The sequence below is a fragment of the Brachycentrus maculatus genome, unplaced genomic scaffold (assembly GCF_059751285.1).
Source record: "Brachycentrus maculatus isolate JH-2025_06_01 unplaced genomic scaffold, ASM5975128v1 h1tg000362l, whole genome shotgun sequence".
NCBI classification, from domain to species: Eukaryota; Metazoa; Arthropoda; class Insecta; order Trichoptera; family Brachycentridae; genus Brachycentrus; species Brachycentrus maculatus.
In genome coordinates, this window is record NW_028281111.1 from 147738 (window position 1) to 166544 (window position 18807).

General features: G+C 35.4%; 1 protein-coding gene across 1 annotated transcript in view; it reads left to right on the plus strand.

Moving 5' to 3' along the window:
- Positions 1-18807, plus strand: part of LOC148303549 (uncharacterized) — a 116667-nt gene that overhangs the window by 83157 nt on the left and 14703 nt on the right. Inside the window, exons 4-23 of the mRNA XM_088269747.1 lie at positions 7744-7825; positions 9299-9606; positions 9894-11015; positions 11099-11278; positions 11389-11571; positions 11653-12012; positions 12095-12297; positions 12384-12551; positions 12656-12918; positions 13008-13324; positions 13406-13587; positions 13671-13861; positions 13947-14641; positions 14729-15222; positions 15341-15554; positions 15641-16111; positions 16213-17054; positions 17175-18058; positions 18152-18531; positions 18622-18787. Of these exons, the coding sequence (XP_088125873.1) occupies positions 7744-7825; positions 9299-9606; positions 9894-11015; positions 11099-11278; positions 11389-11571; positions 11653-12012; positions 12095-12297; positions 12384-12551; positions 12656-12918; positions 13008-13324; positions 13406-13587; positions 13671-13861; positions 13947-14641; positions 14729-15222; positions 15341-15554; positions 15641-16111; positions 16213-17054; positions 17175-18058; positions 18152-18531; positions 18622-18787 (7705 nt within the window). The remainder of the gene's footprint in view (positions 1-7743; positions 7826-9298; positions 9607-9893; positions 11016-11098; positions 11279-11388; positions 11572-11652; positions 12013-12094; positions 12298-12383; positions 12552-12655; positions 12919-13007; positions 13325-13405; positions 13588-13670; positions 13862-13946; positions 14642-14728; positions 15223-15340; positions 15555-15640; positions 16112-16212; positions 17055-17174; positions 18059-18151; positions 18532-18621; positions 18788-18807) is intronic.

Consider the following 18807-nt stretch of genomic DNA (forward strand, 5'->3'; position numbering starts at 1 on the left):
AGCACGCTCGGCTATTGTACTGGAGGTCATGGGTTCGATTCGCATGGGGGTTCATATAAATACGTATAAGTGATCTTTTCACTCTGATGTTTATTAAATATTACCCTGGACTGGTACCTGAAGCGGAGGGCTGATCACCTTTCCTTCATGTGTTAACATCGATCAGGATAACACTGCGTTTCTATGATGCACTGCCATGAGCACTATCGGATGCGGATAAGGGTTCGTAAAAGAAGAAATTTATTTTATATTGTTTAATACATCGAAGTTATAACTTATTATGAGCGATATATAATTATATGTGTATGTATATATATCCATATATATATATATATATATATATATATATATATATATATATATATATATATATATATATATAACTCCTGTAATTGGAGATAATCCAGATTTTGTGAACAAGTATTTGGACACACTCAAAATGTTGTAAATATATATATATATATATATATATATATATATATATATATATATATATATATATATATATATATATATATATATATATATATATATATATATATATATATATATATATATATATATATATATATACACATAGCTTTTGATTTTATATTAAGTAATTGAAGCATGACAGATGAACGTTGGCGCCATTTTCCGTTTAACTATGAACAACCTTCACATTTAAAGAACGTAAATTCTAAGAGGCTCCAATGTAAAATGTACCTTTTTCAGATTCAGTCTATTTCCTCACAAAATGTTATGAGAGCCTCCTATTTCACAACGTAAAAGTTCCTATCCGCTTATTCTTAATTATGTCAGATAATATGAAATAAAAATTATCGCAATTTAGAGATGTCGGTTCTATCGAGTTTAATGATAATCGATTTCATTGTTCTTCTAACTTTTATCTGCATCCAATGGTGAATAAAGCACTGCATTGTTTTGACGCAGTGTAATCCGTGTGTCCGCCTCCGTAGTGTAATGGTCACCATGCTCGCCTACCGTTCTGGAGGTCCCGGGTTCGATTCCCAGGGGGGTTTAGTAAATATAAGTGATTTTTTCACTCTAATATTTATTCAATATTACACTGGACTGGTACCTGAAGTGGAGGGCTGATCACCTTTTCTTCATGTGTAATCGATCGAGATAACACTGCGTTTATATGAAGCAGTGCCCTATGCACCATTGGAGTGCGGTAAGGGATTTATTATTATATTAATCATGAACGTTATTTGCATAAAGGTAAGGTTTCCAGTCTGGTTTTTGATTACGTCATATTTGAAGAAAATTAATTCAACATTTTGAATTTCAAATAAACCTTATTTGAAGCAATAACTTTGTGATTCTCATTTTATAATTAAAGTATAACTTTGTCATTTCTATTTTATAATTAAAATAAACAATAACTTTGTTCTAAATTTACTTTAAATTTAAAGTGATTTTAAAACAAAGTTATATTTGAATTAAAAACCTTTTTAATAAGAATATGAATATTTTTATTTTGAAAATAAATTGATTATCCATGATTCAAATGAAAATTAAACCCTCACTAAATCAAAATACAGTATATTTCAATAAACATTTAAATTAAAAACCTTACATAAATATTATACATACATAAATGATAATTTTACTTTTTTAAAGTTTATAATTGAATATAATGTTTGATACTTGTTTTGTTGTAATAACAGTTTTCTGTAAATTATCCATTAGGTATTTTTCGTGGTAAAGCACTCACAATACATGGAACAATTGATAAGGAAGATGTATGCACACAAAATATATTATTTGAGTTATGAGTACCTAATTTATCATTAATATTTAAGAAGTTATCGAAAAAAACGATAAAAATTGGTTTTTCTAAAGCTAATATACTTATATATAAAACTTTATTTTTATTTTTAAATAATAATTTTTATAAAGTGAATCACATGTTTTAACGAAAACAAGTCGGCGCCAATGGCAAATATATATCATTTGCATGTATATTTGTATGGTTAGTTTACATTCTACAACTTTCCAAGGACTCGATATGGCAATAACAATCGATAATATGCAAGACGTTTTTTTCATCTGCTGTAATTATTTTATAAAGCGTTCGCATGCGAGTACAAATTCGTGAAGGCTAAAATTGTCATGAAGCTTCGTAATTCTGTACGTTAATAAATAAAACACAATATATGTATTATGCATATCATATCAGGTGAATTGGATAAATACAACCATGTTAGCATATGTACTTTTACATTTTGTAAAATGTGAAAAACATTCAAATTCCCCAAAACGTATGTTATTAAGGCGGGATAATCCGCAAATTAATTTTCTTTAAACCCAGGTAACATTAAACGTAATTGAATTGTTGGGTGAAAATACCGTTTTGTATTGAAAAAACAAGTTTTTCTTCGAAATAAACATATGGTTTTGAAAGATTAATTAATTTCTAAAGGTAAGGAGTTAAAAATCGTTTTTTTTTTCAATATATATATTTTTCAAATCAAATGCATATTTTGTTGGGTGTTTGCGAATACCTCCTTAGGCCCTTGAAACGTTTTTTGTAGCTGACGTTCTTTAAAAAAATATATTGAAAATAAGAGAAAATATGCCAATGATAAAAGAATGAATTGCATGAGGCTTCTAATGAAAAAAAAAAACATATTTATTGTAACTGCAGACAGTTGGTGGAATTCTATATTGAATTGTTGGGTAATATATCCAAAATTAAACACGGTTATTGGATTGAATTCTACTTTTATTTACATATATGATATGTGACGTGTTTCTTCTTATTAAGACATTATCAACACTATGAGTATTTGATAACGTCTTAATAAGACGAAACACGTCACATATCATATATGTAAATAAAAGTAGAATTCAATCCAATAACCGTGTTTAATTTTGGATATATTACCCAACAAAAAAATCAGTCTAAACTCTTAACGACGCAGATATAAACACATCGCTTTACTTATTTATTTTTTAACAAAAATGTTAATAACATTAGTATTTAACCACTCACCGAGATTTTTATGTCTACCGGTTTCGAGACGTACCCGTCTCTTCGTCAGGACTACAGCATGCAAACAATACCACCCTTCACCACCATAGCACCATTTACACACTCAAAACTATACAAAATGTCTAACACATGCGAATTTTGGTCGACCTGAAGACCAACATGCACTAAAGGTTTCAGCACAGATATGCGTTACAAGCCGTGATTAAACATCGCCTTATTTTACTTTGGTTCAACTTGGTTGAACACCGCATTTCCCAGATACTCATATGTAGAAACATAATGTAATATATGCTATTTTCGGGCGGTAGGTGTCTGGATAAAACAATTATTTATTAGATTACACTTCAATGATATTACTTTTTCCAAATGACCCATAGAAACTAGTTTTCTTGATAGGCGTTACGTAACATAAGAGAGAACCGAAGAACTATTTATTGAGTAACGGAATCTTATAACAACTATTCCACTAACTGTTAACTACTGGGACTAATAGTTTCATTCGTTTAGCATTAACATACCAACCTGTTACCTGACCTATTTCGGATGTGGGCGCAACGCTTGACAAAACAAATTACATGTTGTTATTTAATATGGCTAACAATAATGAAGATAGCATTTCTTGCACATGCCTTATTTGCATTATCAACATTATATGAATATATATATATATATATATATATATATATATATATATATATATATATATATATATATATATATATATATATATATATATATATATATATATATATATATATATATATATATATATATATATATATATATATATATATATATATATATATATATATATATATATATATATATATATATATATATATATATATATATATATATATATATATATATATATATATATATATATATTTTTTTTTTTTTTTTTTGTAAATTAGTGGGTGTATAATAATGAAATAAACAATGTGTTGCTTTGTAATTAAAGCAACGACATTAAAAGTTTATTCCAAAATATATGACAGTATGAATACATAATATGACAGTTCACCAAACACAATATTTTTTTACAACATTTTGAGTGTGTCCAAATACAAAATCTGGACTATCTCCAATTACAGGAGTTATTATCATATTATTTTTTGACATCTCATCAAAGATGAAGAAGAATATGGAAGTCTGGGCATTTACGGGGCTTACGACCGTCATAGGCTGGTTTAAGTGATCACTTTACACACGTGTAACATTCACCAATTCTACCCATTATTGACAACCACACTACTCAAATTCTTGGAAGTTCTATATATATGAACCAATTTAGAATCCTTGTTCATGAATCACTAGAACTTCACTAGAGACATATATTGGTGAGATGTAAAGAAGCTTTTTAGACTTCCATATTCTTCTTCATCTTTGATGAGATGTCAAAAAATAATACAATATTTTTTATCTTAACTTTTAAGTCTTTTGTTTTTGCAGTGCGACGCGACGCATGCGCGACATCTGGTGTTAGATTTGCGCGATCTGCTGTACCGACTGTCACAATTGTGAGAGTATATATATATATATATATATATATATATATATATATATATATATATATATATATATATATATATATATATATATATATATATATATATATATATATATATATATATATATATATATTTATATGTGTGAGTGTGTGTGTGTGTGTGTGTGTGTTTGTGTGTGTGTGTATAAAGGTAAAATGTACGAACTATGTTTTTAAAACGATTTTATAATTTACCTTATTCTTCTTCTTCTTTATTCATATCTGCATTGAGTGACGTAGTATATATAACCTGATCATTGATATTTTGTTATATTATAAGGCAAGAGTCAAGTTACAAGAAATAAGAAATTAAATTAGTTACACAATACATATTTGATCTGAACCCCCTTCCTAGGGGGAACTGGGGACCTCTTACATGGTAGCTAAACACGCTAAAAACTTATATGCAGAGGCGGACAATTATCTCAATACCTTGTCCATAAATACTATTGTAATGTAATTTATATTTGAAGCACTAACTTTGTGATTTTCCATTTTATAAGTAAAATGTAACTTTGTTTTAAAATCAATTTTAAAACAAAGTTACATTTTAATTAAACTATTGTTATGGTTTTTTTGCAATCCTTAAAATCCTAACACTTCCCAGCTCTATGAAAGAATGTGATTGAAAGACTCATTAAATGCATTTTAAGAACAATTCATATTATGCGATTAGTTTTTTGGTCTCACACTCAGAATTATTTATTGCGGACTTCGTCAAAACCGCTATATTTTATTTATTAGTACCTACTCACAGTTTTTAAATGATGAGGGTATCTACCTAATCGCGTGTCAGTCAACAAGGAAAAAATTAACACTTCTGCGAAATGAAAAAACCGGATTTTTTTGTTTCAGTTAGTTATTCACGACTTAGTTAGTAATCATACAAGAAATGGTATTTCATTGGAATATTTAATATTTGTGTTTCTATGAACAAATTATGAATGCGTTAATAATAAAATATCTAGAAGAGAGCAATTATCAATAGAAGGCCAAAGTCATTAAAGCTAAAACTTTTAAATTCTTTTTTACTTCGATGTACCTCATGGGTCGGCAACCTGCGGCCCGCGAGACATCTTGGTGCGGCCCGCGAGATTCTCGCCGCAACGCACATGACGGACGATATTATACACAATCGAGTGAAAGGAAGCGAGAAAGGGAGCGAAGGGAATCTCATTGATTTTATTAAATACAATAAATGTCGTTAAAATATACACTTAGCGTTTTATTTTTAAAACTAAAATATTTGTACATAAATATTGTATGTATACCTGCTGCAAGTGCGGCCCGCACTGATCCCCATGAAAAATATTTGGCCCTTTTACAACAAAAGGTTGCCGACCCATGATGTACCTGATCGTTTTAGATATTGATATTTTGCATGCATATATTTACGAGTATGCACAATTTCAGTGAAGTTAACATACATACATATAATACATGTTGCGTAGAGTATATCGCGCACTCCTTTCAAGAACGTCATAAATCAAAAATCGTCAATTTTCAGTTGTGCATGTTTTCGGAATGCCTAGAAAATGTACTATATCCCAGCAAAAGAGACATATTTTTTACTTAATATTTACCCGCTACAGGGCAAAAAATGTTGTTTTTGCATTTTGAAAAAAAGGTATTGTTTAATTTTTTTTTTTAATAAACTGAATATTTTTCAAATGGAGAAAAAACCTTGAGGTTTTACCTAAAAACATCTGTTACACAGTAAAAAGTTCAATAAGTGGCTTGATATTTATTTGTAATACATTGTGTTATATTTTTAAACTTTAAAAACGTTCTCTTGAAAAATCAAGTTTTTTTTATTTATGACGTTCTTGAAAGGAGTGAGCGATATGTTAGTTATTTTACAGTTTTGTATTAAACCACAAAACATTCGGACGAATGAATGACCTTGGTGAAATAGTCATTTCATACTTTTTAAATTCGATTTTCATTTATTTTACTGATATTATCCCTAAATAATAATTATATCGTATAATTTGCATAGAGCAATTTACGTAAAATGCTTCCTCAGACACCCCTTCTTAAAAAATCACATTTATAATAACAAAATTAAATATTTAAGTTTATTTTCAGCGGTCCAACAATCAATATACATTATTGTTTGATTTGGCATTAATTTTGTGGATTAACACTATGATTTAAATATAAAAATAAAACACTTGTATAAGACCACTTTTTCAGTTTATTAATGTCAAAACAACTAATTTCAAGAACTACAGATGTTCTCGTCAATAGGTGAAAATACAAACCGATCAGTTAGAATTTTCACCTGAAACTAGTCATATTTACAACAATAAACTCAAAATGTGTTTTTTTTTTACAATTGTTTTATTTTTATATTTAAACTATCAATAGAAAAATTGAAAAATTTGATCCTTCTAATTAAAGTATTGTATAATTTATGTAATTTATCCTACAAAATTAAAATTAAAATTTGCACACTATTATTTGTCCGCCTCCGTATTGTAATGGTCAGCAAGCTCGGCTACCGTTCTGGAGGTCCCGGGTTCGATTCCCGATGGTGTCAAATGAATATAAGTGATTTTTTAATTCTAATATTTATTCTATATTACCCTGGACTGGTACCTGAAGCGGAGGGCTGATCACCTTTCCTTCATGTGTTAACGATCAAAATGACACTGCGTTTTAATGATGCAGTGCCCTATGCACCATTGGTGTGCGGATAAGGGTTTGCAAACACATTCATTATAGTACGTATGCGATTATTACAAATGCTGATAATACTTGCATCTTTTATTTATTTCATATTTTTTTTTTTATAATTTTTTTTAATCAAAGATACATTGTATGGCAAAATAATCAACATAGTTACATTTATATATATTTTTTACGTGCTACCTCACTAAGAGAGCAGATTGCTCGTGTTTAGAAAGGGAGTTCGCTTACAGGGTTTGTACATATAAATAAGAAGTAAAAATTAGAAATAATAAATGGTAATCAAACGGGAGTTTGCCTTATATGTTTTTGTAAATCATTTTTGAAAGATATTCTTGCAGGTAGTTTATTAAAATGTTTTATTCCTATAAAAGAATAGTGGTTTTGAGCTATACTTTATACCACAATACTTTATAAATTATTATCGGATTCACCACTAAATGTGTTAAAAAAAATTAATGACATTTATATAATTGACTAATGTTTTTTTTCTTTGTTTCAGGATGGGAGTTAAAAGGACTCTACTGTTATAAATTTTTCAATATCAAACATTCATGGGGGAAGGCAGCGGAATTATGTCGAAGGTTAGTTTATTTTTGTATTATAATATGTTTTGAAATACACTAGTTCGTGTACCATGTTATATCAATGATTGGCAGTTTACTGTGATATTTCCAACGCGATTAGATGAACCCACTGATTTATTATAATTTCAAAAAACCTAATGGAATCTGCATTATTTTATTTTTTATCTTTGATCGAATGGAGATGAATAATTATTTTTGATGAAAAACAATGTTACGAATTAATTTCTGCTTTATTTTTTGTCACCTTCTCGAGAATAGTGACTTACACCAAATAAAATTAAAATTTAGAAAAAATAAAATAAAATTGTAGCGTGGTTTGTCCATGATGTAGTCAATTAGGTGCCTCTCACACTGTTGAAAAAAATATATAATGTTTTTAATTGAGCTTTTTCTAGGGAACTGCATCAGATATGTAATTCAACCTATTCAGGTTGAATTATTAAATTACGTTCTTAATTAAATCAACGCAAATACTGGATGCACAAATTGTTTTAAAATGTTTGTTTCAGTTTTATTAAAATTAAACACTTGAATAATCCACTTTATGGAGTTTTATTTTTATTTACGACTAGTTTCGAAAACGACAATTGTTTTCATCTTCTGGTACAAATTTAAACTAAGGAATAAAAATATATTTACATGTATATATAGGTTAATAAATATAGGTAGGGGGGTTAAGGAACAACATTTTTTGTAAAAGGAAACATTGATAATAATGGTGACTTATTTTGAAACAGTATATTATTAATTATTGTTTTATCTGAATTAAAAAAAAAAAAATGTTTTTTTGTTTCAGTTAATGATCTGTTAAATTCCCAAATAAACTAAATGCCTTTTCACATGTTGACATCTCAACATGTTGACTCCCCCATTTTTTGACATAGATGAAAAAAAGGGGGAGGCTGGGTATTTACAGAGCTTATTACCTTTCATAGGTTGGTTAAGTGATCACTTTACACACGTGTAACATTCACCAATTCCACCCATTATTGACAACCACAGTACTCAAATTCTCGGAAGCTCTATATAAATGAACCGTAAATGCCCAGACTTCCATATTCTTCTTCATCTTTGATGAGATGTCAAAAAATTACATGAAAATAACTCCTGTGATTGGAGACAATCCAGATTTTGTGAACAAATATTTGGACACACTCAAAATGTTGTAAAAGTAGGTACTTTGTGTAACTTTTGCATGATATATGTTACAGAATGAAAGGTATGTAATAAATATAAATATTACCACGTCTAGGATTCTAAACGGCATTGAACTACTTAACTACGTAGTATAAATAAATTTATGTATATTGTAAAAGTTTTCACTTTACACAAGTGTAAAGTGATCACTTAAACAGTATATGATAGGTCATCAGCCCTAAAAATACCCAGACTTCCATATTCTTCTTCATCTATGGAGAAACCCAGTTTTGGATACACTAACAAATGTTGTGATATGTCTTTTCAATTTAGGTACGGAAGCGAGCTGATGGTCGTGGAGTCGTATTCAGAGAACAACATGACCGCCCACATGGCGAGCGGCTCGGGCCCGCACTACTGGCTGGGGCTGGCCTCCGTGGACGGGCTGCGGACCAACACGCTGGAGTCGGCGGCCGGCGGGCTGGTCTCGCAGTACGCCGGCTTCTGGGGCCTGCAGCAGCCCGACCCCCGCGCCGGCGAGTGCGTGGACGCCACGCTCATGGGCGCGCACCAGTCCTGGGAGCTCACCACCTGCGAGTCCCTGCTGCCCTTCATGTGCCGCGCTAGCGCGTGCCCGTCTGGTAAGCTACAAATATCTACCGGGTTCGAGACGTACCCGTCTCTTCGTCAAGGCAATCACTACCACAGCATGCAAACAATACCACCCTTCACCACCATAGCACTATTTACACACTTAAAACTACACAAAATGTTTAACACATGCGATTTTTGGTCGACCCGAAGACCAACATGCACTAAAGGTTTCAGCACAGACATGCGTTACGAGCCGAGGTTAAACATGCACTAGTCTATTGTTCGAAGCACCCGACTACAATGTGTTAAAAATGGTATATATTTTATATTACAGGTGCATTCCATTGCTCCAACGGAAAGTGCATAAATGCGGCATTCCGGTGTGACAAGCAAGACGACTGCGGAGACTCTTCAGACGAAATGGACTGCCCCGCCAACTGCCACTACTACATGGCCAGCAGCGGAGATGTGGTGGAGAGTCCCAACTATCCCCACAAGTACCCCCCGCTCAGCGAGTGCAAGTGGACTCTCGAAGGACCTCAAGGACATAACATCTTGCTTCAATTCCAAGACTTCGAAACTGAAAAGACTTTCGACACGGTTCAGATCCTCGTGGGAGGTCGTACCGATGACAAGTCCGTCAATCTGGCTACTCTATCGGGCAAACAGGAACTCTCCAGCAAACTGTTTGTATCCGCTTCAAACTTCATGATTATCAAGTTCAACACAGATGCCTCTGTGGAAAGAAAAGGATTCAGAGCGTCGTGGAAGACTGAGCCTTCGACATGCGGAGGCACATTGAGGGCTACTCCGCAAGGTCAAATTTTAACATCCCCCGGATTTCCCAACCACTACCCGGGTGGCCTCGAATGTCTGTATATCATCGAAGCTCAAGCAGGAAAAATAATAACTTTGGAAATCGAAGACCTCGAACTCGGCATCGATAGAGACTACATCCTGATTCGTGATGGCTCTTTACCATCTAGTCCCGTTTTAGCCCGATTGACTGGAACAATTGAAGACAGCGAAAGAGTGATCATATCCACATCTAACCACCTCTATGTTTACTTTAAAACTAGCCTAGGTGACACTAAAAAAGGATTCAATATTAGATATACCCAGGGCTGCAAGGCAACTCTTATTGCGTCCAATGGAACACTGGCATCACCCGCATATGGCCTCACTAACTACCCGAGCAATCAGGAATGCTTGTTCAAAATAAAAAATCCCAAGCGTGGACCAATTTCATTGAAATTTGACGAATTCGCCATCCATGGCTCCGACGTTGTCCAAGTTTTCGATGGATCCAGTACTAGTGGACTAAGACTTCATTCTGAAAATGGTTTCACAACAAAACCAAAGATTACATTAACAGCTTCTAGTGGGGAAATGTTGCTTCGCTTTGTATCTGATGCTTTACACAGCGGTCAAGGCTGGAAGACTACATTCTCTGCTGGTAATTCATCCATAAATTTCGTTCACCTTATACATCATATTGTTTTGTGCACATGAATGAATAGTATTATTATTTTATTTTAGACTGTCCCGAACTCCAGCCCGGCGTTGGTGCTTTAGCCTCAAACCGTGACACAGCTTTTGGAACTATTGTTACATTCACTTGCCCAATGGGACAAGAATTTGCAACTGGAAAGGCCAAAATTACGACACATTGTTTGAATGGAGGAAACTGGTCCATCACTTATATTCCAAAATGTCAAGGTGGGAAAAATTCATTTATTTTATATTCTTAACGGTGTTTTAGAGAAATGTTTGACACATTCCACTTCCTTTGGATAATTTTGATTAATTTTATTGTCTTGGTTTTTCAGAGGTGTATTGTGGACCTGTACCCCAAATTGATAATGGTTTTTCAATTGGATCTACAAATGTAACATATAGAGGAATTGCTACATATCAGTGCTACGCAGGTTTCGCCTTCCCTACTGGACAACCTATTGAGAAGATTTCTTGTTTGGCTGATGGACGATGGGAAAGACAACCATCTTGCTTAGGTAAAATTTACAAGCAACTGGCATATTAATTTTCGCAACAATGTTGATGAATTTCTTTTCATATTACAATTTTTGTTTTAGCCTCTCAATGTGTTTCCTTGCCTGATGTGCCTCATGCGAATATTTCGATATTGAATGGTGGCGGTCGAAGCTACGGAACCATCGTTCGTTACGAGTGTGAACCCGGTTACATTAGGTCAGGAAGGCCAGTCCTTCTCTGCATGAGTAATGGATCCTGGTCTGGTGATGTACCGGCTTGCAGTCGGGCCATTTGTCCCAAGTTCCCCGAAATAAAGAACGGCCTTGTCATTGACAACACCAGGGTATATTTCTACGGTGATGAACTCCGTGTGCAATGCCACAAAGGATACAAGCTTATCGGATCCAGCATACTTAAGTGTGGACCCAATCAAGAGTTTGAAAATCCACCCAGATGCGAAGGTTTGTTATTTATTATAAGAAAGTACTTGTTTAGTATTCATCTGTGTTATTAAAATTACTTATAAACCATTCTTTATTTTAGATATCAATGAATGCATCAGCAGCCAGTGTGATGTAGTGTCTACGGAATGCAAAAATGTTGCTGGGAGTTTTACTTGTGCCTGCCGTCCAGGATTCTTACCTAGTTTGGAGTGTCGTCCAGTGGCTGACCTTGGATTGATCAGTGGTGGAATCTCTGATGAAGCCATCACAGTATCAGCTTCAGAGCCCCTCTACTACAAAGGAGTATGTTCTATCACTGTTATTTTTATCTTTTAATTCTTAATTTTCTTCACCATTACAAATATCTATATGATATTGTGTCTTTTCAGATGGTTCGTCTGAATAATGGTGGCGGTTGGTGTGGAAACAACATCGAACCTGGAACAAATTGGGTTCTGTTAGACCTTAAGGCACCAGCAATCATAAGAGGTTTCCGTACAATGAGCGTTATGAGAGCTGATGGTAATCTCGCATTCACCACTGCAGTGAGAATTCAGGTAATATTGAGAATATTAATGTCAATGAAATCGAAGACAATAAATTATTTCGAGGATTCTCTTTTATTTTAATTCATTTAATAATTTTTTTTGTTTCATTCTAGTACACAAATGATTTAACCGATATCTTCAAAGACTACACAAATCCCGATGGCACAGCAGTTGAATTCCGAATTTTGGAACCCACTCTATCCGTTTTGAACCTCCCAATGCCAATCGAAGCCCAGTATATCAAATTCAAAATCCAAGATTATGTTGGAGCTCCGTGCATGAAATTGGAAGTAATGGGTTGCACGCGTTTGGAATGCTTAGACGTCAATGAATGTGCCATCAATAACGGAGGATGTGACCAAAAATGCATAAACACGTAAGAACTCCTATCTTATCCTAACATTTTATATAAATTTTAAAAGCTATCAAGAAGCGAAGTCATTTATTTGTCATTTTATTTTTTAGTCCAGGAAACTATTCTTGCGCTTGCAATGTCGGATATGAACTATACAAAGTAAACGGAACTGCCGGATTCAATCTGGAACCTTCCGAAACAGGCGAGAGGGATGGAGATACTTTCCAAAGAAACAAATCATGCGTCCCTGTTATGTGCCCGACTCTGAGTTCTCCAGATAATGGAAAATTGCTCTCAACTAAAGAAATGTACCACTTTGGGGATTTGGTTAAATTCCAGTGCGATTTTGGTTACATCATGGCTGGATCATCTTCGCTTATGTGTATGTCTGGTGGTGCGTGGAATGGTACTGTTCCAGAATGCCAATGTAAGTTACTTGAAAAATGAAACACGTAATGACATGTTTAGCAATTTTCAAAATGTATAAAAACAATTCTCTTCATTTCAGATGCTCGTTGTGTCACATTATCTGATGACCGCAATGATGGGTTATCGATCATAAGAGAAGATCCAGATAGTGTTCTGGTACCATTTAGAGAGAATGTTACTATCACTTGCAAAACACCTGGAAAATATTTGAGAAATACTGCTTCTTCAGGGTTCAGACAATGTGTTTACGATCCAAAACAAGTATGTTCTAAAAAAGATAATTAATTGATTGTGTTTTTATGGTTTGCAATGAATACTTATTCAATTATTATCATTAATTTCAGGGACTGCCCGATTATTGGCTGTCGGGATCTCAGCCTGGCTGCCCTAGGAAAGAATGCGGTGTACCACAACCAACTCCTGGAGCTGAATACGGTCAATTTGTAGATACAAAATATCAGAGCTCATTCTTCTTCGGGTGTCAAAATACCTTCAAACTGGCAGGACAAACCAGCAAACATGATAATGTTGTGAGGTATGCAAATGTTTGAAAAATAATTTTCATTCACATCTGCAGCAACTTGTATTTTTTTACTTATATTTTTAATAAACACTTTCAGATGTCAAGGAAATGGTATCTGGGACTTTGGAGATTTGCGTTGCGAAGGCCCGGTTTGTGAGGATCCAGGCCGTCCCGCTGATGGTGTTCAGATTGCACGAAGCTACGAACAAGGCTCGGAAGTTCTGTTTGGATGCTCTAGACCTGGTTACATCCTGATCAACCCGAGACCGATCACCTGTGTGAGAGAGCCAGAATGCAAAGTCATTCGACCATTAGGCTTGGCATCAGGAAAGATACCTGATTCAGCTATCAATGCTACATCTGAAAGGCCAAACTATGAAGCCAAAAACATAAGACTGAACTCTGTTACCGGTTGGTGCGGTAAACAAGAGGCTTTTACATATGTCAGTATCGACTTAGGGAAGGTGTACAGAGTAAAGGCTATCTTAGTAAAGGGAGTCGTTACATCTGATATTGTCGGCAGACCAACTGAAATTCGGTTCTTCTACAAACAAGCTGAAAGTGAAAATTATGTTGTTTATTTCCCCAATTTTAATCTGACAATGAGAGATCCTGGTAACTACGGAGAACTGGCAATGATCACCCTGCCCAAATATGTTCAAGCCCGCTTTGTTATCTTGGGAATTGTTAGCTTCATGGATAATGCTTGCTTGAAAGTGGAATTGATGGGATGTGATGAACCAGCTGTTGAACCTCTTTTAGGATACGATTATGGATACTCTCCTTGTGTTGGTATGTATCTCTCCAGATTAATTAATAATATTAAACTACGTATTTAATAGCACATTTATAATCATTAATCACACTTTCTTTTTACAGATAATGAGCCACCAGTTTTCCAAAACTGTCCCCAACAACCATTGGTTGCACAAACAGATGAAAATGGCGGATACATGGCCATCAACTTCACTGAACCTACTGCTATCGACAACTCTGGATCAATCGCTCGTCTTGAAGTAACGCCTCAACATTTCAGAACACCAATCCAAGTATTTGATAACATGGTTGTTAAATATGTAGCGTTTGACTATGATGGAAATGTAGCTATCTGCGAAGTAAACATTACTGTTCCCGATAACACGCCTCCCAAGTTAAGCTGCCCTCAGAGCTATGTGATTGAACTTGTGGATAAACAAGAAAGCTACGCAGTCAACTTCAATGATACTAGAAGGAGAATCAATGCCACGGATGCTTCTGGAGAAGTTTATCTGAAATTCGTACCAGATAAAGCAATTATTCCTATCCGAGGATTTGAAAATGTCACAGTAATTGCCTCTGATAAATATGGAAACAAAGCGCAGTGCAACTTCCAAGTAAGTTTCTGTTTTCAAATAGCATCAAATAAAAGTCATTAATTTTCATTATGTCAATCCTAATATCTTAATTTCTCAATATGACTTATTGATATAACTTTCTGAAATTCTATTATAGGTTTCGGTACAAGCCACTCCCTGCGTTGACTGGGAACTCTCTGCACCAGCAAACGGAGCATTAAATTGCTTGCCCGGAGATAAAGGACTTCAATGTATCGCTACTTGCAAACCAGGATATAGGTTTACTGATGGAGAACCTGTCAAAACTTTTGCTTGTGAAAATAAGAGATTATGGACACCGACATCCGTTGTTCCAGACTGTGTTTCAGAAAGTATGATCTACCTTAAATTGAAATCCATATATATTGTATCAAAATAAAAACTTTTATTTTATTTTAAACACTGTTTCATTTTACAGATACACAGCAAGCAGCTTATCATGTGGTAGCTGGAGTCCAGTATAGAGCTCTCGGTGCAGTGTCCACCAATTGCTTGCCTCAGTACAAGGATTTGTTGGCGCAATATGATAATCTCCTCAATGAAAGGCTCAGTCAAAGGTGTTCCGCTATCAATATCAATATCAATGTCACCTTCCTGACAGTCGTACCTAGTCTTTTGGATGAGAATGTTGTCAAAATGGACTTTGTTCTGGATATTGCACCTATAGTCAGGCAACCTCAGTTGTATGACCTTTGTGGCTCGACATTGAATCTCATTTTCGACCTATCAGTGCCATATGCGAGTGCATTGATCGAACCACTACTGAATGTATCCAGCATCGGAAATCAATGCCCACCTTTGAGAGCTATTAGAAGCATGATTACTAGAGGTTTCACATGCAGCGTTGGAGAAGTCTTGAATATGGACACCAATGATGTACCTAGATGCTGTATGTACAATATTATTTACGTTAATATAATAAATAAAAAATTGCTAATATTGGAACGTATTATTTTCTATTTTGTATATAATACATGTTATTTTTTCCAGTACATTGCCCGGCTGGAACTTTTGCTGGTGATAAACAGAAGACTTGTACTATGTGCCCCAGAGGCTTCTACCAGAATCAGGCCCGTCAAGGGGCGTGCATGAGGTGCCCTCAAGGTACATTCACTAGAGAGGAAGGATCAAAGGGAATAGCGGACTGTGTCCCTGTGTGTGGTTACGGAACATACTCCCCCACGGGACTGGTCCCCTGTTTGGAATGCCCGCGAAACAGTTACAGTGGAGAACCACCTTCAGGTGGATTCAAGGATTGCCAGGCTTGTCCCGCGAACACCTTCACTTACCAGCCTGCAGCTCCAGGCAAAGATAGGTGTAGAGCGAAGTGCGCTCCAGGATCCTATTCCCCCACTGGTCTCGCTCCTTGCTCTCTTTGTCCCAAAAACTTCTTCCAAAACGTTGTCGGTCAGACGGCTTGCGCCGAGTGCCCCTCGAACATGAAGACTCCTTCTCTCGGATCCACGGGTATTGAGGAATGTGTCCCTGTAGAGTGCTCCAGTGGAGCTTGTCAGCACGGAGGTCTGTGTATTCCTAAAGGACACGGAGTACAGTGCTACTGTCCGGCTGGTTTCTCTGGCAAACGTTGCGAAATCGACATGGACGAATGCGCTAGCCAACCGTGCTACAATGGCGGATCATGCACAGACCTTCCTCAGGGATATAGGTGTACATGCCCTCCCGGATACACTGGTATTAACTGTCAAGATGAAAAGTCAGACTGCAGAAATGACACCTGTCCTGAAAGGGCAATGTGCAAAGATGAACCTGGATATAATAACTACACTTGTCTTTGTAGATCTGGTTATACAGGAACTGATTGTGATGTAACGGTAAGTTTATTTTGATGTCCATCTCCATAACTATTTTTATATTTTTTTAATCTTTTCCTGAAGTTTTCTTTATTTAAAATAAAAAACTTTTTTAAAACTTAATTGTAATTTCTTTTTAAGATTGATCCTTGCAACGCCAATGGAAACCCTTGTGTTAACGGGGCATCTTGTATTGCTCTTCAACAAGGACGCTTTAAATGCGAATGCTTACCTGGATGGGAAGGACAAAAATGTGAAATGAATACTGATGATTGTGCTGAGAAACCCTGTCTTTTGGGAGCTAACTGCACCGATTTAGTTGCTGACTTCAGTTGTTCATGCCCACCTGGTTTTGCAGGAAAGAGATGTCAAGATAAGATAGATCTTTGCGCTTCTGATCCTTGTAAAAATGGAATATGTGTTGACAAACTATTCTCTCATGAATGTGTCTGCAATCCCGGATGGACCGGAGCATCTTGCGAAGTGAATATCAATGATTGCTCTCAATCGCCTTGTGATAATGGAGGTCATTGTATCGATATTGTCAATGGGTACCTGTGCAATTGTGAAGCTGGGTATACTGGTAAGAGGTGTCAGCATACAGTCGACGACTGCTCTTCGAACCCTTGTCAAAATGGAGCTTCTTGCATCGATCAACTCGACGGATTTGTCTGCAAATGCCGTCCAGGATATGTAGGATTACAGTGCGAAGCTGAGATTGATGAATGTCTCAGTGAGCCATGCAACCCTCTGGGTACTGATCGCTGTGTTGATCTGGATAATAAGTTTATGTGCATGTGCAGGGAAGGATATTCCGGAGAATTTTGCGAAAACAACATCGACGATTGTGCTACTGAGCCATGCTTAAATGGAGGTTCTTGCCGCGATGAAGTTGGTGGTTTCAAGTGTGTTTGTCAAACTGGGTGGACTGGAGATAGATGCCAAAAGGACATTGGAACATGTACAAATCAACCTTGTCAAAATGATGCTGTCTGTATCGATTTGTTCCAAGACTATTTCTGCGTGTAAGTAATCATATTTGACTTCATTGCAGATGCTAAATTCATTAAATCTATTTACCTTCATGTTCACTAACCAACATTTTTATATTTTTATAGATGCCCGAGTGGTACCGATGGCAAGCAATGTGAAACTGCTCCAGAACGTTGCATCGGTAGCCCTTGCATGCACGGTGGTAAATGCCAAGACTTTGGCTCCGGTCTGAACTGTTCCTGTTCTAGTGACTATAAGGGCGTGGGATGTCAATATGAGTATGACGCATGTGAGGCTGGAGAATGTAAGAACGGGGCCCAATGTATCGATGAAGGCGAAGGTTACAGTTGCGTGTGTGCCCCAGGATTTACCGGAAAGAACTGCGACGAAGACATTATGGATTGCAAGGACAACTCTTGTCCCCCATCAGCAACTTGTATCGACTTGCCCGGAAGGTTCTACTGCCAGTGTCCATTCAACTTAACCGGAGATGACTGCCGCAAAAGTAAGATCACTTTTCATTACCTTCAGTAAATATGTAACGTTTCAGTTGGATGTGTACCATTATTTACATACAATTTGTTTAATATTTTAGCAATCAGCGTAGACTATGACCTTTACTTCAGTGATGCACTACGCTCTAGCGCTGCTCAAGTGGTACCATTCAATTCTGGTGAAACTCTTGGATTAACAATAGCAATGTGGGTGCAGTTCACCGAACAAGATGGAGGTGGCATTTTCTTCACAATGTACTCAGTAAAGTGAGTAGCCAAACAAAGAG